The following is a 20423-nucleotide window of genomic DNA, read 5'->3' on the forward strand; positions in this document are numbered from 1 at the left end:
TCTCTTTTTGAGTTCTCTTCAGAAAGACCCTCTTTCTCAGAACCCTCTGCTTCCTGAAGCATGAGCCCCCCTGGAGCCCTGCACGCTTTATCCTGCCTGGATCACAGCAACTTCTCCAGTCCCCTCAGAGAAGCAGGATTTACATTTCAGCTGAATGAATAAGGTTTGCAGAGCTGCTCTCTGCTCATCTCCCAGGGCTGTGTGTCTGCATCCTGGCTGCCTGCTGCCAGCAGTCAGTCCCAGTGCTGCTCTCCTTCAGAAGGAATTAACACTTCCTTCATCTCACTGCAAAGCTTTGGGGAGGAAAAATGTATGTTAAGTAGGTGTCGTTGCCTTGATCTATTTTCCAGACCATGGGAAGAAATACAGTGCATTCTGGTGAGCATTTTAGAAATAAAAGGAGCAAGAATGGGGAGGGAAATATTTTTTAAAGTGGCAAGAAACCAAAGATAGATTTTGCTGCAAGTACAGTGCAGTAGCATAACAGAAAAATACAAAGTGATATTTAAAGATATATAGAGATACAGGTATTTTCTTTATGGAGACCAGCTCCACCCCTGCAGCTGCCCTTGTAGGAGGTCCCTGTGAGTGTCCTGCCAGGAGAAGGACAAGCTGTGATAGAAGAATAAAGTATAGCTGATGCAAAGGTGCTCAGCATGAAAATAGTACAAAGGCACCGTCAGTATTTTTGGCATCTCCTGGTCCATCCATAATGAAACTGGTCTGTATCCAAACAGCTTGGTTCTCTTTGCTGTAGTAGCACCAGAATCCTCAAATGAGTGGAGGATTAGGAGCCCTCAGTATAAACATGAATTCACCTCCAAGGCCTCTGTCTCATGTCTCTCTTGATTAGTGTGGTCTTTATCTGGCTGTCAGTAAAAAAGCAGAGAGAAAAATGTCCTCCCACTCAGCAAATGCAGTTATAAAATCCTTCCTCATGGTTACAAAGGGGCTGATTTATTCTGTGGATTTATTTGACAGCACTTGTTAGAGACCAAGGAAGTTGTGGAGCTGCAGGGGATTATCCTGATTGCTGTTTGTTCCCATGGGAGTTTGTTCAGTGCAGTCTGAATTAATATTTGAATATTGCAGAACTGCTTAAGGAGCTCCTTCAGGGAGGCTCAGGAGTCAGCAACAAGTCAGGAATGGGCAGTTTCACGGCAGCAGCAATTAGGGATGAACTTACAGGTTTAGAGGCAGTGAGAATGCATGGCTGGAAGTCCAGGGGAAAGCAGGGATGGATCTTAGAATTGTGGAATTGGTGAGGGGGGAAAAGATCTCAGGAGACCATTGAGGCCAGTCATTCCCCCAGCACTGCCAAGGCCACCACTAACCCATGTTCCCAAGTGCTACATCCACATGGCTTTAAAATCCCTCCAAGGAAGGGAATGCCATCCTTGCCCTGTGCCAGGGCTGAACAGCCCTTTCCATGGAGAAATTTTCCCTAATATCCAGTCTAAATGTCCTCTGGCACAGACTGGGCAGTTTCCTCTTGCCCTCTCACTTGTCACCTGGGAGAAGAGACCAACCCCCCACCTGGATCCACCTTCCTGTCAGCTCTCAGAAAAGGGAACAAAATTCCCATTATGAGGGAGGGCAGATTCAAGGCAGTCAGGTACATCAATACCATAAAGCAGATGGAAAGTCTGAATTTTGTGAAATCCAATTGATTTGGCACTTCTGTGAGTCAGGCTTTTTTTTCTCCAAACACATTAAATTGTGCTTTCCCCCACTGTATTCCCAAGACTTGCAGCAAAGAATTAATTGTGGTTACAAAATGTGGATTAATTAAGTACCCTGGGGAGTTGGAAAGGCAAAAAAAGTTGCTAGTATGGCATCGCTCCTTTGTTTCACTTGTTCCCAGTGAGCAGTGTCACTTCCCCAAGGGCAGGATCAGAGGAACAAGAGCTTGGAGCAGAACTCGACTTCAGGCAGCTGCCTGGAGGAGCTGGGAGATCTCCTCTCCCCTCAGGGCAACATCCAGGACCTTGTGGAAGCAATTCCATCTGTCTGTTAGGCTGTGAGGTCACAGGGATGACTTCCATACTCCTGGAATCATCAGTGGCTTCATCTTCTGTGCTCCTCATTGCTGTTGATTTGGGAGTTCCAAGAATCCCACATTAATTACATATTCAATATGTTTTTCCCTTTGGGACACAAGCAGAGGGTGCTGGCAGTGTCACTGTGTAAGAACAGAGGAAGAAACTGAAAAAGCTTTTCCAAAAAAAAAGTGCAAACGAGGCCATTAATAACTTGCAGTTTGTTTTTGCTTTGTGGCTGACAAACCTCAAAGGCTGATGTCCCTCCTCGCTCAAGCACACACGGACTGCTCGAGCTGGATGTGCTTTGTGGGAGCCTGGGGATGCTCAGCTGCTTCCAAAGGCAGAGAGAACCATTTTACAGGATTCATATTTCATAAGGCTGCTGCCCAAATTCCCATAACTGGAAACAGAGTGCCACAATTTCCTGCAGATCTACAGGAGGGATTTTCCCATTCCCCCATGGTGCCTGGTGTGTATCCTTCCACAGGGGATTCCCACATTACCTGTGGAGTGTGTAGAGTGTTCACAGCCCCCAGCTACCCTGGGCAGGGCTGAATTCCTGGGACTGCAGCTTCTCCTTCAGAAGAGCTGAGGGGACCAATGCCACGTTTGAGTGACTCACAGGTGGTCTGTATTTCCATCAAATGCAGTCCAACAGAGGAAATTCACTGTTCTTTGCAGAGCCAGCAAAGCTGTGATGCCAGCACGTCTTTCTCCCGTGGAACATAGCAACTGGCATCACAGATCACCTCTGACAGATTTTCTATTCCCCCTCAGAGCACTTTGCATGTGGAAATGGGACACTTCCTGCCAGTGCAGGCGCTGCACCCCTGTTCTTTCCTGGTTTGCAGTGGGCAGGTCTGTAGCTGTTGGCTTTGCAGGCAGCTTTCCCCATCCCAGCCCTTCCTGGAGCAAAGCAGTGGGAGTTTTCCCAAAGTACTGTTTAGCTGGATTCTTCAGGAATGGCCACACAGAGCCCAGGCAGGTGAATTAAGGATAGAAAATGCAACTTTTAATTTCCTGTCTTCTGCTGGAACACAAAGACTCATTCTGTATTATTTCTGTGCTCCCTCTGAGCTCCCATTCTGACCTTCTCTGCTAACATGGAGACAAAATCCCAGTAGAACAATCAATTAGAAGTGTTAATCAAGGGGAAGGCTGACTTTGCTGACACCTTGTGCACATCATGTGTTTGAGATGTTGCAATTAGAGCAGCTGAATTATTGATAGGAGCTGAATGTCACTGAAATACCACGAAGGTGTTGCTGCCCTGGTGACACTGGGGGAAGGGGAGGGCTGAAACCTACTGCAAATCCCCATCAGGTGGATTTATAGGATATCACATTGCTGAGGAGAGACATGGCACTACTCCACAGCTCTTGGAATTTTCCAAATGCCCAAGACTTCTTGCCCAGACACATTATTGCCATCAGCTCATGAGGGATGAGTCAGAAGAGTTCATTGTCCCCAAAATCAGCAAAAATTCCTTTAGTTAATCTCAGGTGATCTTGTTTTGTGGGATTGGGCTGAGAACCTGGTTTGAAAACAGTAGAGATGGTAATGTTTGAGCTGCCAAATCTTGTGTATTCCTGGAGCAAGATGGGGAGAGGAAGGGTGGCAATCCCTTTGGGTGTTACAGGAGTCACCCTCTGCTTCAGGCTGGTCCTGATGCATCCTTCTGGTTATGGACACCAAACCTCATCTCAATGTTCTTGTGTGGAATCCTGAAAAATTTTCCATAATCCTGGTGTGATCAACATGTCCAGTACTTTGGGTCTCTAGTGGCATGCTGTGCAGGGGACCTGGATCCCCTATGCTCTTTCTAGGAGCACTACAATTCAGTGTATCAGTCCAGTCTTTATTTTTGGGATCTCTTGTCCTCCATGGCCCAAGACATTATGCTCAAATTATTTCTCAGTGATAATTATATGCACAGTTTATACTGGGTCTTTTAAAACACTTTTAAAACCATTGAATTTAAATAATTTCCACTTGGATTAGCACCGGAAAATGAGCATTTAATTGTAGCTACCTTATAAATGAGTGGCAGTCACTGGGGAGAGCATCAACAAAAAATAGTCAACAGCAGCTCCACAAACGGTTGAAAAATCAATGGAAGAGCTGTTTCCTTCAGGAGGATGGCTTGGAGTTCATTACTGGCAACAGAGGGACGTTTGTAAAGGCACATTTCCCTTGAAACTCTTTCAAGGACTCTTTTACTAATTCAGAATATTAATTCCCAGTTTTGTGCTGCCTTAGACCTCCAGAACTTGATTCCTCCATTTGCTTCCTGGGTTTTCTTGTTATATTCTGTATTTTACTCCTCTCCATCTTCCTCTTGGAATTGCTGAAGGTAAATTGAGAATAAAGCTGGCAGAGATTTTCAGCAATGGATGAATCCAGCAAAATCCAGTGCTTACTCAGAATTTTCAACATTGATCACAAAACATATCAAAGTTTGATGGAAATCACTCTTGGAAAAAACTCTTGCCTTGGTGTAGAATTGCCTGAGGGTGTCGGAGGGGAACATCCCTCAATTACCACCCCAGAAGTGACAATGACTGCATCAATCTGTTGTGGCTGAAAGATGATTGCAGGGAAAAATTACAGTCTGGCTCAAAAAATAGCACTGCAATGAAAGGAGAACTTTAACCAGTCAAGTGAGTTTTGAAATGAGAAGAAAAATAAGAATTGAGTGCCTTATTCTGTCCGCAAGGACTGTGACTGTGCAAAGGGATGATGTGAAAGCAAAGCTTCTGAGCCTCAGCAGAATAAGTCTTTATTCCCTCAATTTGGCAGAGCAGAAATAGAAACATTAAAGAGGAAAAATGCAAATGGCATTGTCAGGATTTCCAAAATAAATTCAGCTCGTCAATTTTTCCTCAAATATATTTTTAATTGGTTTCTCAAGGACTGCTGGCGCCCAGGATGCACCATTGCTGTAGGTGCCAAATCCAGTTGGTTAATTGAATCAATTTTTTAATAAATCCATTTAAATTGTAGCTTCTGAATTATTGGATGTATTCACTGTCCTCACTTTGACATTGTTTCCTAAGGATCCAACCAGAAGAATTTTATTCCTATTCTAGCTATATTCGGCACAGCGTGTGTCAAGGTATGTTGAATGCTTTCTGTTTCCTGCTGTGCAATCTGCTCTGTCTCTGGATTTTCCAGCTCCTCTCCTCAGGCAGCATCAGGGCTTTGCCATGAGCTCTCCGAAAACTGTGGGAAAACCCAGGACATTTTCTGCAAGGCTGAGAGGTGATTGTTCAGCCTGGAAAGGAGAAGCTCCAGGGAGAGCTCAGAGCCCCTTCCAGGGCCTAAAGGGACTCCAGGAGAGCTGGAGAGGGACTTGGGACAAGGGATGGAGGAAAGGACACAGGGAATGGCTTCCCACTGCCAAAGGGCAGGGATAGATGGAATAGTGGGAAGAAATTCTTTCCTGTGAGGCTGGGCAGGCCCTGGTACAGGATGCCCAGAGCAGCTGTGGCTGCCCCTGGATCCCTGGAAGTGTCCAAGGCCAGGCTGGACAGGGCTTGGAGCAGCCTGGGATAGTGGAAGGTGTCCCTGCCCATGGCAGGGGTGGAATTGGAGGATCTTCAAGGTCCCTTCCAGCCCAAACCATTCTGGATTCTGTGGATGCCCTCTGTCATGCAGGATGTAGCCAGAGTCAGAATTAAGGCTTTCACTGGCATGTGGGAATATATGTGACCGGAGAAGCCTACCAGTTTGTCAGAGCTGACTGGATTTTGAGGGATAGCCTGGCAGAGCTTGGGAGCCCTGCAATCCATCAGCCTGTGCCACCATTTGGGCTGTGTGGGTTCTGAGGCAGCATCCAGAACTGAGGAGTTTTTGGAAAGCAGCAGGGACATTTGAGCTTCTTCCCTTCTGCACCGACAGCTCCCAGACCTGGCAGTTCAGTTCAGAGCAGGGCTGGACTCCAGTGCTTGTCCTGGACAACACATTCACTGTAGCTTTGGGAAAGGGAGAGTAAAAATAACCATACCCAGAGGGGCTGAGTTGGCTCTGCCCTTTGGTTTCACTCTGTGTGTGACACCTGGGGCAGGTGAGAGCTCCTGGGAGGTGAGCTGTGATTATCCACTGAGCTCCAGAACCTTCAGCTCACTCCAGGAACTCCTTCACCCCCCATACAATACCATTTGCTGTGAAAACAGTATTAGCCAAAAGGGAATCCTGAAGGATCCGCTCCAAGGTTGTTGCTGCTTCTGCTGAAATAACCAAGCTCTGCAGAGGTCTTTGAACTTGAGGGGATCTTTTGCTGTGGAATAAAGTTGCTCTGTGGACTTGATGGGCTTAAAACACATCAAAGCAGTGAAATTCTCAGGTGTATGAGTGACCTGTGCATTCCCCACACTGCTTGCCTCCACAGTGATTCCCTGTGAATCCATGGGGGTTTGGTGAGGGGGAGCAGGAGGAAGGCCCAGCTGAGCTGCCCTGTCCTTCCCCTGCCCACAGGGAGCAGAGGGGTGAGGGACACTCAGCTGAGCTCTGGCAGTTCCATAGCCCTGCAGAGCATTTGGAGCAATGTGCACTCCTGTGTTGGCTGCTTGGGATGGGTGGAGGAGCTTTTATTGAAGGACACTGGACGGGATCTGAAGGGTCTTGGCTCTGGAGTGAGCAATGAAGTGTTATCTTGCTGTGCTGAGCTTGTCCCTGTGACATCATTGTGACATCAGTGTTGTGATATCAGTGTTGTGACTGAGTCGTGCCTGTGCCTGAGTCAGTGGCAGAGCCAGGATTGTGGGGAATGTCTCCTTTCCCCTTGCCCTTCCTCTGCCCTTCCCTTGGCAGCAGCCACTCCAGGACATGCTGTGTTCCTGGCGGTCAAACCGGAGAGAAGCAGGATTCTTAATCCTCTGTATCCAACAGAAACACTTCCCTGGCACTTTAATTGTCACAACTGATTGTTCTCAGGGACATTCTTGATACTTTTGGGTGGATTTGCACTTGAAAATCTTTCCAAATGTGCTGAGCTGATTGGCTGATGGATCCCCCTTGGCAAAGCCATCAGCTTTGTCCTCTGGAGATCCCCAGTGTGGCACTGGAGTCCTGCAGCAGCAGTGCCAGAGGCAGCTGGCTCGTGGCTCCCAGTGAGTCAAAGCAACCATAAAGTCAAATGGTTGACTGGGATCAGTCAACCAAATATGTCTGGGGCAAGTCACCTAAACAATCCCAATAAATCCACCCCACTGCTTTCCTTACAACAAGCAAAAATGTATTTGCTCTGGTGCCAAGCACATTTCCTTTTGTCCTAAATTCCCCCTGCACTTTGTTCTGACAAATATAAAAATAGTTATTTATTTGCCTTTTAACTTTTTATTGACAATGTTGTAGGTGTTCCCCTCCCATCTCCAGCACCTCCTGCCCAGCAGAGGAATTCAGGCTTTCAGACTGAAGATGAAAACAGGCTTTAGTGAGCTGGAATTGCTGGGTTTTCCCACCAGGATGGCTTTAAAAAGGCAATGCAGTTTGTTTCCTCTTCTTTTGCTGGTGGCTCAGTGTAGCAGAGAAGTCTCCTCCCTCCTCTTGCACTTCTCAGAGGTTGCTCTGGTCCAGCTTTATGGAATCCTCTCCTGTGCTATTGTAGAGACAGGAGTGACTTTCCTTGGAAGAGACTGAGCAGAGCTGCAAGAGGGACAGACTCTCATGAGGTCTCAGCTTTTCTTTCAGCTGCATGAGCTCCTCAGAATGGCTCATACCCAGCATCTCTCAGGGATTGTGGTGCTCAGGGAAGAGGAATTCCCTGTTGTTTTAGTGGAAGCTGCTGGATACTGACGAGTAATGAAAATCAGTCCTTAGGGTGGCAAAGGAAATTTGTTCTCTCTGACTAATGACTCGGTAACAACAGGCTGATCATTCCCAAGGCAGGCCAGGCAGATGGTGTGACTGGAGAGGTTCTGAATGCAGCAAACCAAGAGCCTTCAGCCCCTGCTCCCAGAAACTCCAGTTCCTTCCTGTCTGTGCCTACCTTGCCCAAGGCCGTGCTCATTCCTTCCTCCAGCCCCCCTGATTGAGAAGAAAAAGGGTTGCACTTTTCCAGAGGGCAATGTCCACAGCTCCCAGTCCTTCCATGGTTAATTATTTTAATTAACTAATCTGTTCAAAACATCCAGAGTCCATTGAACCATCTGGATGGATTCAAGTCACATATTTGTGTTCCTGATGTGCTGATTAAATCCTTCCGTTTGCTCCAAGCCCTCAGTGCAGCCAAACATGCCCCTCCAAAGCTGCTTCACACAAACAGCTCAGGGGGTTGGATTTGTGGGAAAAAGGTTGTCTTTAGCTTTGGGAGAGGTGTGCTGGGAACCCTGGTGCTGGCACAGCCATGAATCCCACTGTGGGTTGGGTTGGGAGGGACCTTAAAGCCCATCCAGTGCCACCCCCTGCCATGGACCTGCCACTATCCCAGGCTGCTCCAAGCCCTGTCCATCCTGGCCTTGGACACTTCCAGGGATGGGGCAGCTGAAGGATTGCTCTGGCACCAGGCAGGAGCAAGCAGGAGATGAGCAGAGAGTCCAGGGCTGGGGTCTTAACAGAGTTCTGTGAAAAGCTCTTACCATCATCATCCCTTTCTGGGGGTGTCATCCCTGTGTCTGGGAAGCAGGAATCCTGGGACTGAGGTTATGGGTATTCCCTGCCATGGAAATTCTCTAATTACTAGCTAGGCTTGGGAAAATAAAAGGCCAAGACAACTCTCTGTCTGGGTCAGGAAGATTTAAACTGCTAAAAATTGGATTTACCAGAGAGGCTGAAGTATCTGGGGATGCCATTGGTACATCAAGTGCTTGGGACACCTGGAATGGGAAAAGAATTTCAGCCTCTCCAGCCACATGGCCTTTAGCATCAAGAACAATCACGTGCAGAGGAGATTTCCTCTCCTCCTGTGCCCTGATTGGAAGGAAACTTTCCAACATCCATCTCAGAAGGGGTTATCTTGTCGTGGAATTCATTTTACAATAAAACTGTCTGGGTTTTTATATGTACTGTCGACCTTTATTTGGTATATAAACCCATTACTTCTGGGCTCCCAGTTTTATACAGGATGGATCAGTGCAGCTTCCAGCTGAGAATCTCAGCTTGGAAGTTGTGTGAAGTTTAATGACTCTGTCCTAATTTAAATAAAATAATCTTGGCTTTTACAAGGGAGCTGAGGCACCTGGAGGACACCTTTAGCAAGAGCAGGCAACTGAACTAAGAGAACTCTCCTGCCTGGGTGTCTCTCCCCATGGCAGAGCTCCTCCTTTACCCTCCTGGCATCCAGGATTTGGGGGATGGAACTCGGCCAGGCCTAGGATTTTAAACCTCTCAGAGGAAAAGTCATCCAGCACCAGAGTGTGCCCCAAACACTGCAGCCACTTCAGGCTGGTCAATGGACAGCTGCACTTACCCAGTGGTGATTCCACCACTCCTGGAAATGTTCAAAAAACGTGAATGTGGCACTTCAGGACATGGGTTAGTGGTGGCTTCGGCATGATGGACTTGATGACCATAAGCATCTTTTCCAACCTTAACAATTCCATGATTCTGTGATTTTTTTCCCACCTCATCCTTTCAATCTGTCAGAGCCAAACCCAAGTGTCTCGATGGTGGTGGCTGTTGGGATGAAGGACTTAGCTGAGCTGGATTCCCATGTGTTCCCCACTCACAGAATCCTTGCTCCCTGCAGGTAAACGGCCACCTGGACTACGTGAAGCAGATGGACATAATCCTAAAAGCCGTGGGCATTAAAACCAAGGAATGCCAGCTGGAAGAGAAGGGCAGTGGCAGGCTTTTTTCCCCTCAAGCCAAGAAATCTCAGCGGGCAGCTGGCAACAAGGCTCAGGGAGAGGAAAACACCAGGAAAGAGGAGGATGAGGCTGGGAGTGAGGCTCTCCCAGCCAGCTGTGCTCACCAGCAGAATTCCTCCAGCTCTGCCCTGGGAGAACCCTCGCCTTCCTGCCCAGACTGCTCATGCAGCACAGACAGCAAGGACCAGGCAGTGGGGAAGGGAGCAAATTAGGGCAGAGCCGCTCAGCCAGCACAAAACCGCTGTCAGCACATCCGTGGTACTGGGATTCCCAGAGGATGGAGCTGGCGGAGCTGCAGCTGCAGTTTCCAGCCCCTCCAGAGAAAAGTGTGGCACTGGCCGGCACTGGATCAAAGCGCTTGGAGCAGCCGCCCACGGCAGCTCCCCGACACAAGAGAGGGCTGATTCCTGCCAGAGTCTGGAATCCTGAGTCTGCTCCTCAGGAATCCAAGATAGATCCCATCCAAATCCTTACAGGAAGCAGCTGCACCCCTCAGCACCGTGTCCCTGCTGTGACTGGGGGACGCAGGTGGCTCTGAGGGGATTTTAGGCATTTCACAGAAAGGGATTCATTGCTAGGAAATTAAAACCATTTTTCCACTGGAGATGAATTTGGTTTGAGGATCTCAGGTGTGTTCCGGGCTCTAGCTGCCCCACTCCAGAGAGATCCTCATCTGCTCTCCAGCTCCACTGACCAGGAGCAGAAAGGCTTGGTCTGCCAGGCTTCTTTCCCCCACCTGCTGCAGGTTTGCTGCCAGGGCTTGGGCACTTTCCCATCTCCAAGATGGTTTCCTTGTCTCCAGGCTGGGTTGGTGGGTGCTGGAGGCCCTGTTCCTGTTAGAAACATGTTTGGGACCCTGGGTGAAAGCAGCAGGAAAACCAAGGGGGTTTTGGATGGTTTATGAAAATTCCTCCTGGGTTCTCCAAACCAGCAACCCAATGAGACTTTCCTTTTGTGTCCCACAGACATCTCCAGCCTTAAAAGCCCCATCCAGACATATTTTTAATTGGCTTAGAACAAAACCAATACTTGGCACAGGATAAACATGGATCTGTTTGATTTCTACTTCATTCCATAAAAGTGAGTTGGCTCCACTCTCTTCATCCCCAGTCTCAGAGCAGAGGGAAGGACCCAGCTCCACATCCCCTGCCAGCACAGCTCCAGAGCCTTGTGGGAATGATCCACATCTTCCATAAAAGCCCCTTTTCTGGCCAGTTTTGCTGCTGAGCCCAGGCAAGTGCATCAGCAGGAGTGTGGCAGGTGGGTAACCCCACTCTGTGGTTTTATGCCACAAGGGAGGGTTCAAACTCTCCCACCCCCATCTGGGGGGGTCCTGTTGACTCATGAGAGGGAAAATACTGGGATTGCACCTTCCAATTTTGGTTCAAACAGGGTTCTCGCCCTCCTCCTCCCCACTGACACAACAGCCATGTTAATCCCCCCTCCCATTCCCAGCTTCCTACAAACCTTACCTGCAGATCATTCCTCATGGAGTCAGACACAGCTGGGTTTGGGGGTGACCCAGCAAAGCACCGTGGTTTGGATACAGTGCCTGACAATTCCTCTCCCTAAATCCAGCATCCCAGGGGGTTCAGACCTGCCCAGCTCTGACCTGGAGTGGTGCCTCACTGTGGAGCTGGGAGGGACTGGCTGTGGGATCCCACAGGGATGGGGCTGTTCAGCCAGCTGCTGTTGGTGCCCTTGGCTGCAGGGTTGGGATGGAATTCCTCTGCTCATCCAAGGGTTTGTCCACAAGCAAACACCTAATTACACAGAACTGCCTGCATGAGACAGTAAGGAATTATTGCTTTTGAATGTTTGGCTTGAAGAGGTGACTCTCCCTCTCTCTCCATCTCCCAAGGCTAATTTGGTACCTAACAAACTTCCAGACTCCACAGTACCTTTTTCTGCTCCTTTTTAACTTGGATTGTAGTCCAAGCTTGTATTTATATAAAGCCATTGTGGGAAGATGCACATCTTGATCTGAGTGCTCAACACCAGCCCCAAGATCCATCTGTAGCAAAATGCATTGAACAGTTTGAGGTTTGAGCCTGAGCTTGGCCCTCGGCGTGTCCCGGTCACTCATCCCTGGCTCCCAAGGGATTTGTGGCAAAGAAATGCTGGCTTGGTCATACAAACTCCTGTTCAGTTCTGGAACATCCATGGGCAACATGGAGAGAAAACTGGAAGTGGCCTGGCGTGTGGCTGCTTCTCCCTGCATCCTGTATCCACGGGAAGCTCTGTGTCCATTTAGGTATCAAGGAGTTCCAGGAGAACAGTCTTGGAATTAGGCAGTAGGCTTGGAGTGAAGGGTCCAGGGAGGCCACAGCAGCCAACTGCCAGCCCAAAGGCACTTGAGAAAGAATTTACTAAAATAATTTGCTTTATTGATTTTTTTAAAGTGCCCACTTTGTCACATTTACTCAGTGTTCCATTTGCTTATGGCTCTGGGGAAGGGGGGGGGGGCATTGTCATTTAAAATACAATATTCCTTTAGATTCTTATTTAAAGGGGAGAAAAGTGTATTTTCTATCTGCATCATCGAGGACGTGATGGATTGTCGGAGGGAAGCGAGATGGTCCTGCCAGGAGTGGGAAGCTGTGGGATGGAACCTGTGGGAGGAGCTGATCCCATTGCTACTGCGAGACACGCATGGAGCCACTGTGAATTGCACCCCACACCCCCACTGAACATCCAAACATCAGTGTTGGACATTCTGCACCAAATTCAGCCCCTGCAGTGCAGCTCTGTGTGACAAGCCACGGCTGAGCTGGAGTGCACTGTGTGACAGGAACCCAAGACAGACACGACTCCAGTGAGGAGATCCAGCCCCAGCTCCAGGAAGATGTGATGTTCTGTGGGCTGAAGCAGCCCCAAACCTCAGTGTTCCTGCTGAAGCAGCCATGAGCCACAGGACGTGTTTTCCACCACTCCCCTCAGTGCACTTGGAGGAGATCTGCTGAGCTCTGTGTGTGCAAAACCAAGCCTTGGTTTGAGGTTAGGGACACAGAGAGTCTGGAATCTGAGGTTCAGACTCACCAGAGATGGAAAGGCCACAGGAATGGTTAGGGGATGGTGGTGGTGAGCACAGGAGGGATGAAAGAGAGAGAGACAAAGCAGGTTAATTCAGCAGCAACACCCAGCTTTGCACGGTTTGATCCTCCTTGTGATAGCACCCAGGGCCACCATCCCTTCCGTGAGCTGCACCGTGTGCAGGAAGAGGGAATTTGGGAGATGGCTTGTGGCAAATTAGCTCCCAGATGGTTTGTGATAGGCTCCTGGGATCCTTCCTAGCACACAGAGCTCCGTGTTCCCGCTCAGGCCACAGGGGTGCCGAGCTGCAGCTCCGTGTCTGGTGGCTCCGCATCCCAAAGGCTGATGGAGCGGGCGCCGGGGCCCCGCGGGGCCGGGAGCAGCCTGGGCTCACTCCCCGGTGCCCCAGAGTCGATGGAGTCGGTCTCAGCCTGCAGGGTGAGGACGTTCTTGAGGGACGTGGCAGCGCGGGGCCCGCTGTTGGAATTCCTCATGGACAGGGAGATGGCGCTGGGCCGGGGCTCCGCGGAGCGGCGGCAGCAGGGCAGGAATTTGCCCATAGCCCTCTTGAAGTCCCTCATGAAGAGCGGGTAGATGATGGGGTTCATGGTGCTGTTGCAGTAGCCCAGCCAGGTGAGCACATCGAAGAATCCGGCTGGGACACAGTCACAAACTGCCTGGGGGGACACAGCAGGGATTAGAAGCCTCCCACCCAGGCACACCAACATTCCCCTTTCAGAGGAAACCTTCAAATCCCTGTTGAAGGGGTTTTTCCTTGCTGTTACTCCCTGGAGAATTGCATCCTTGGTCCTGGAGGTCCAGCAAGACCTTCTGGTGCCTCCAGCTGAACCCAGCTGGATTCCAAAGGGAAAACTTCTGGAAACCCGACATAAAGCCCCCACAGGCTCTTACCTGAGCTACATTGGTGATGAAGAAGGGCAGCCAGGCCACGAAGAACATGCCCAGGAGGATGCCCAGGGTCAGGCTGGCCTTCAGAGCCTTCTTGCTGTGCTTGTTGGTGAACCTCCTGCTCTCGCTGCCGGCCAGGGGCTGGCTTGGGGCATGTGGGACCTGCGGCCAGAGACAGGGAGTGGTGGGCAACCCTCCTGGGCACCAGCACTGGCCTCTGCCCAAGAAAAGTGGCATTTGGTGCTCCAGATCCTGCAAAAAGCCTGCCAGTAATTCCCTTCTCCAAGGGGCAGGAGCTGGGCACACACCGCGAGCCCTGAAGCACAAATTAGGAAGGGGTAGCAATAGAAACCCTCAACACTGAGAGTATGATTTTATTTACTGCAAAATAGTGTGTTTGTCATTAGGCTGCTCTTTAGAGAAAAACCCAGCTCAGTCCATGTGAGGATAAAGCCTACCCTAAGCAGGCAGCTCCAGCTGCTGATTACAGCAGCAAACTAATTATGGTTTTAAAAGGAAGATATGAAATGTTTCAGCCTCCAAACACCATAACCCAGTCCTTCATCCCCTCCTGCAATCTAAAATTAAGTGATTATCTTAGCCCTCCCCTGTACTTAAAGGATGCCCTGTTGCAATTCAGCTTTCAGCCCAAAAAGAGAACAAAAATCTCTAAAATTAGATGGAGATGAAAAAGGTTAAAAGATGAATCTGAGGGTTCCCTGGCTGACACATTGTTCCTCAACCAATTTGGGTCTTCAAGGAATCTTTTGGGCCGCAGCTGAATGACAGGGGGATGGATGCTGCTCTTGCATGGCACAGCATAGCCCCTGAACATCCCCTGACTCTGTGGAGTCCAAAAACCTGGCATCCTTTGAGAAAATAAACACTTTATGATATTGTGTGTTTATTCTTTAATTCTCCTTTTCCTTTTGACCGTCTGGTGCAGCTTATCATGTGTTTGAGAGCTGGCCAGAGTCCTGGCTCTGCTCTTGGAGAGAACAAACTCAATCAAGGTATTCAAAGGCAATTAAGTTTGCCTTTTCCCTGTAGGATATGAGGTCAATAAAGCCTATTACAGGGAATTAAAGCTGTTAGATTTAGTGGCAATTACCTTCTCCTGGAGAAATACAAACAAGTGCAGCCACGTTTTTGTTATAAAACCCACACACTCCAGTTCCACCGGCAAGCACACGAGGAGGGGTTTGGCAGCTCCTGTTATAGAGCAGGTAACAAAAATAGAAGCTTCTGTTCAAAACAAGGTGCTCTCGGGAATCTGGCATTTGCTGTTACTTAAAATCCTTCTCCCCCGTATGTCTCACACCCACCATGGCCAAGATTTATGAGTGGAAAGTCAGATAAGATTAAACCCCTCAGGGATGACGCCAGCCAAGAGAGGGGGAAAGTGCATTTATTTTGCACTGCTGAGCATTTTTGCCTGAATCTTATTTATTTCTCTGCTTCTGCTCACGCTGTTTCTGTTCTTACGAGCAGCTTCAGAGCTCTCCATTGCTGGGACAAGGCATGGGGCACCTCAGAGGATGTCAGGGAGGTGGATGTTGCCCAAAATCTCGCTCCCTGCAGTTGTCAAAGCTGGCTCCAACCCCGACGCCATCCAAGAGGCAGAAACAGCCCAGGCACCCAAATTGAGGGGTCTGCCAGAGCAACGTCCCTGTGGGCGCCTTACCTGTGGCGTGGCCTCGTCGGTGGTGGCCACATTGGAGGCCAGGGAAGCCACCTGCACGGCCTGCTTGCGCGCTGCCAGCAGGATGCGGCAGTAGGTGAAGGAGATGGCGGCGGACGGCAGGAAGAAGGTGAGGCAGGAGGCCACCAGGGCGTAGGGCAGGCTGACCAGCAGCCGGCACTGGTCCTCGTCCCCCCGGCCGGTGACGTTCAGGGGCCGCACCTCGAACTCCAGCTCGTGCCACCCCATCTTGATGGGCAGGAAGGAGGCCAGCGCAGCCAAGGTCCAGGTGGCCAGGATGAGCACCAGGGCCCTGCAGGACGTCATGCGCAGCTTGTATCTGAGCGGGGACGTGATGAGCAGGTACCGGTCCAGGCTGATGACGCACAGGTTGAGGATGGAGGCACTGCAGCACATGACGTCGAAGGAGGCCCAGAGGGAGCAGAAGTCTCCCCGCAGCACCCAGCGGCCATAGAGCTGGTTGAGCATGGCCGGGGGCATCACCACCAGCCCCACCATCAGGTCCGACATGAAGAGGGACACCAAGAAGTAGTTGGAGGTGTTGCGGAGGGAGCGCTGAGTGACGATGAGGAGGATGAGGAGGAAGTTGCCTGCCGTGGTCAGCAGGATGATGAAGCAGAGGAAGGCGGCCACCCAGCTGCTGCCCACAAGCAGGGAGTGCTCCCCCAGCACACTGGCATTGGGGGCCCCCAGGTCCCCCTCCATGAGGAGCTGGGGGCAGGGCTGGCTCTGGGCTGGGGACCTTCTCCAGCGTGGTCTGTGCTACGTGATCATCACCAGGGCCGGGGAAGGAAGATCATCTCCCTCCACTCTGTGTCTGTCCTCCCTTCTCCTCTCCTCCTCCTGTCCCTCTCTTCCCCCACTCTCTCTCTTCACTGGCACTCAGGGCAGGGTGACATTCCCAGGAGCCGATCAGCAGGACCAAGGTTCCCTCCCCATTACTCACAGCAGTTCCTGTGAATCCCCCTGCTCTGGGATGTCCCTGGATCCTGCTTCTGGACGCTGGGGACAAGCCGGATGGCAGGGTTCTCAGGATGCCAGGGATGGCAGGATGCTCTGGATACCCTGATGCTCTGGATGCACTGGACCAAGGAATAATGCAACACCGAGATGCTCTGGATGCTCTGCACTCAGTATACTTCAGATGCTGGGGATGCTCTGCATTCCAGGATATTCCAGATGCCACGGCTGCTCTGTACCCAGGATACCCTGGATGCTGGGGATGCTCTGGACTCCAGGATGCTCCAGATGCTGGGGATGCTCCGGCCCCCCGAGGTTCAGCTGCCGCCCCGCAGCTGAGCTGGGCTCCCTGCAGAGCTCTGTCCCCGGGGTCCCGGAGCTCCTCCGCTGCTGCAGCCAGAGCCGTCAGGAGCAGCAGAGCAGCCTCAGGCGAGGACCGGGATGTTCCCAGCCAAGCCCGCCAGGGAGGAGGAAGATCCGGAGTGTAGAAGGGATTTCTCCCGCGGCAGAGGAGCGTCCAGCCCACAGGGAGGCGTGGGAGTGTGTGTGTGCAGGTGCCAGCCTGACTTTCACCTGCTGCTGTGGATGCACACAAAGGATGCAGAAATGCCGATCGAGGAGGTGGGGCTGGGGGGGGGGAGAGGAGGAGATAAAATGAAGCGCTAATGAAAACAGGGATCTGGGCTAAACTCCACAAAGTGGCAGCCAGAGAGTTCCCGTTTCTGCCTTAAAGAGACAGCCCCGTGCTCTGCCATCTGTGCCAGTGATGGAGCCCTGGCTGGGGGCACCTGGCATTTGGGCCAGCAGGTCAGTGGCCAAACCCAGCCAGCATCTCTGAGTTCCAGGCTCTGTCCTCCACACCGGGCAACAAAAAGCAAAATTTTGCAAAGTCAAATAAAAAACCAACAAACAGCTGCACACAACAGCCCTCAGGCAGCAGCCAGAGGACTCCTGGCAGATATTCCAGCAATCTGCAGCCAGGGATGGAGGAGCAGAGACAGCGGAGAGCCTGGGCCCTCTGCTGCTGGGGTATTTGGACCGGCCTCGGGGCAGCCCAGCTCCCTGCCTGAGGGGAAATCCTGGGTGGACCCACAGCAAGCTGCCCTTTAGCAAGTTGGAGGCAACATGTGAGAGGAGTCAGCTCAGAAAACCCTTCTGAGTCTCTTTGCTGCTGGGAATTCCACAGTGCCACCTCCACACTCAGGGCACACTCCTCAGGGTTCTGGGCAGGGACTGCTTGGGGTTTTTGAATTACCCAGCTGCCCAAAGGTGGGGTTTTCCCAAGAAATGGCTGTGATGTCTGTTGGGGGAGACCAGGACTGAGGGCAGTGGCTCCAGCACAGACCAGAGCTGAGAATGTGCTCCCGGCACTCACCCTGTGCTCCCAGGGCCAGGCACTGCCAGCTGCTGCCTGTTCATCCCCAAGTGCCCACTGAAGCTTCCCTTAACAGGCCTCCCTGGGCAGTTGTGCTGCAGATGTGTGGGTGAGAGCCAGCTGTGCACGCCGCACCCCCAGCCGCCCACCCTGGGACAGAAATCGGCCTCTTTACCACGTCCTGCTTTTCCAATCACCTTTCCAACAAATTTGTTGTGCTTTTCCCAGTGCCTGAATTGGCATTCCAGACCTGGAAACCATCTGTGAGCAAGGCACGGGGAGGTGGAAGGCAGGGACCCAGCCCAAACACACGCAGGATCCCCCCAGGATCTCTGTGTTAGGCTGCCACTGAGAAGCAGCTGCTGCCACTTGTGCCAGAACAGGCTCTGCCCTCCCTCTGCTTCGCCAGGACCCTCTCCTTGGATGCTTCCAGCCAAACCTCCCTGGTCACCTCAGTGTCACAGTGTGCTGGCAGCAGTCCCAGGGCAGCACACACTGCAAGGCTCTGATTGCAGCAGGAGGCTTCCTTAGGAAAGCCTTTGCCCCAGGAAACCCTCACCTCCCATCTGTGCTGGGAGCAGAGAGAAACCCCACCCCGAGCCCACCCTGAGCAGCCTCCCCAGGCAGGAGAAGTGAAGGCAGCAGCACAGATTTATCCCAGATGGATGCACAGTAAGGAAGTGAGGCCACAGTGCAAAGCCAGCCTTCCTTCTCAGCCCTGCTGCACCCCAGCGTTAGGAACATCCCAGATTGTCTCCAGGGCTTTTGCTTCTGAGGAGGAGATTGGATCAGAACCACGGAGTCACGGAATGGTTTGGGTGTGGAGGGGCCTTAAAGCTCATTCCATTCCCAAATACTGCCATGGGCAGGGACACCTTCCACTACCCCAGGTTGCTCCAAACCCTGTCCAGCCTAGTCTTGGACACTTCCAGGGATCCAGGGGCAGCCACAGCTGCTCTGGGCAGCCTCTTCCCAACATCCACAGCACGTCCTCCACACATGGGAGGTTTTGTACACTTGGTTTGGATGTGTTTGCTGGAGCAGTGAATCTGAACTGATTGAAACAAAATGTGTTTTAAAAAAAACATGCCTTAAAATGAAGATCAAATCCTACAATTGTCCCTGCAAAAGCTTCTCTGTGCTGGCAGCTGTCCTGGCCTTTCTGTGCTCTCTCCCTGTGCTGCATTTCTGGACACATCTGCAGGGATAATGGACTCCACCAGCTCTGCTCTCCAGAACCACTAGCAGGGAAAGCAAACCAGGTTGTCAACAGCCACCCAAGTGTCAACATGGCAAAAAACAAGGGTGAGACAGAGTCAAACTGGGAGCTGAGAGACTTTGGTGAGTCTCCAGGCAGTCCAGAGCTGAACACAGAAACATCCAATTGTGCAATGCTCTCTCGAGATCTCCTTCCAGGCTGTAGCTGGGATGGCTCCTTGGGTTTGAATTTGGGCAGAGCCTGGCTAACTACCTCGATTTATGGCTTCATCTGCACACCAGCCCTCCACTGCCTGCCTCTGCTGGAGCTCAGCTTGTGTGGAATGGAGGTGAAGATGTCCTGCTCCAAACACCTTGAACTGCAGCTCCTGGAGTTTACAGAAACAGCCCCCTGTTAAATCCAGCTCATTTCCACTGTAACCAGTAAAAGGGCCCCATGATGGTGCTCAGTGATCACCACAGGTTTCTCCACCTTTGCCTGGCTCTCAGATAAAGCTCTCTTCCTTGGGATGACACTTCACAGCCTAAAAACATTACGGTAACACACAGAGCACCTCTAGCCCTGCCAGGCCCTCCCTGGTCAGCCCAGCCCCTCTGCTGTGGCAATTCCTGCCTAATGCAAACCCTCCCCACTTCCCAAAGCACAGACCTGCTCTCCCAACCTCTGCAAAATCCCCAGAGCCTCACGGAAGGGGCAGTGAGAGCTGAGCTCAATAAAGGGGGCAGTGAGAGCTGAGCTCAGTAAAGGGGGCAGTGAGAGCTGAGCTCAGTAAGGGCAGTGAGAGCTGAGCTCAGTAAGGGGCAGTGAGAGCTGAGCTCAGTAAAGGGGGCAGTGAGAGCTGAGCTCAGTAAGGGGCAGTGCGAGCTGAGCTCAGTAAGGGGCAGTGAGAGCTGAGCTCAGTAAGGGCAGTGAGAGCTGAGCTCAGTAAGGGGCAGTGAGAGCTGAGCTCAGTAAAGGGGGCAGTGAGAGCTGAGCTCAGTAAGGGCAGTGAGAGCTGAGCTCAGTAAGGGGCAGTGAGAGCTCAGTAAGGGTAGTGACAGCTGAGCTCAGTAAGGGGCAGTGAGAGCTGAGCTCAGTAAGGGGCAGTGAGAGCTGAGCTCAGTAAGGGGCAGTGAGAGCTCAGTAAGGGTAGTGACAGCTGAGCTCAGTAAGGGGCAGTGAGAGCTGAGCTCAGTAAGGGTAGTGAGAGCTGAGCTCAGTAAGGGCAGTGAGAGCTGAGCTCAGTAAGGGGCAGTGAGAGCTGAGCTCAGTAAGGGGCAGTGAGAGCTCAGTAAGGGTAGTGAGAGCTGAGCTCAGTAAGGGTAGTGAGAGCTGAGCTCAGTAAGGGGCAGTGCGAGCTGAGCTCAGTAAGGGGCAGTGAGAGCTGAGCTCAGTA

At 51.3% G+C, this 20423-nt stretch overlaps 2 protein-coding genes across 2 annotated transcripts in view; one reads left to right on the forward strand and one right to left on the reverse strand.

The window, feature by feature from the left end:
- Positions 1-13359, forward strand: part of TMCO4 (transmembrane and coiled-coil domains 4) — a 39991-nt gene extending 26632 nt beyond the window's left edge. Inside the window, 1 exon segment of the mRNA XM_053963120.1 lies at positions 9730-13359. Coding sequence (XP_053819095.1) covers positions 9730-10062 — 333 coding nt within the window. The 3' untranslated portion in view covers positions 10063-13359.
- HTR6 (5-hydroxytryptamine receptor 6) lies at positions 13168-16199 on the reverse strand. The gene is made up of 3 exons (XM_053963123.1): positions 15477-16199; positions 13796-13954; positions 13168-13560 (listed from the first exon to the last, which is right to left on the reverse strand). Exons 1-3 carry the CDS (start codon positions 16197-16199, stop codon positions 13168-13170), a joined length of 1275 nt encoding a protein of 424 aa, XP_053819098.1.
- Positions 16200-20423: the final 4224 nt, after the last annotated feature.

The sequence above is a fragment of the Vidua chalybeata genome, chromosome 22 (assembly GCF_026979565.1).
Source record: "Vidua chalybeata isolate OUT-0048 chromosome 22, bVidCha1 merged haplotype, whole genome shotgun sequence".
In the NCBI taxonomy this organism is placed as follows: domain Eukaryota; kingdom Metazoa; phylum Chordata; class Aves; order Passeriformes; family Viduidae; genus Vidua; species Vidua chalybeata.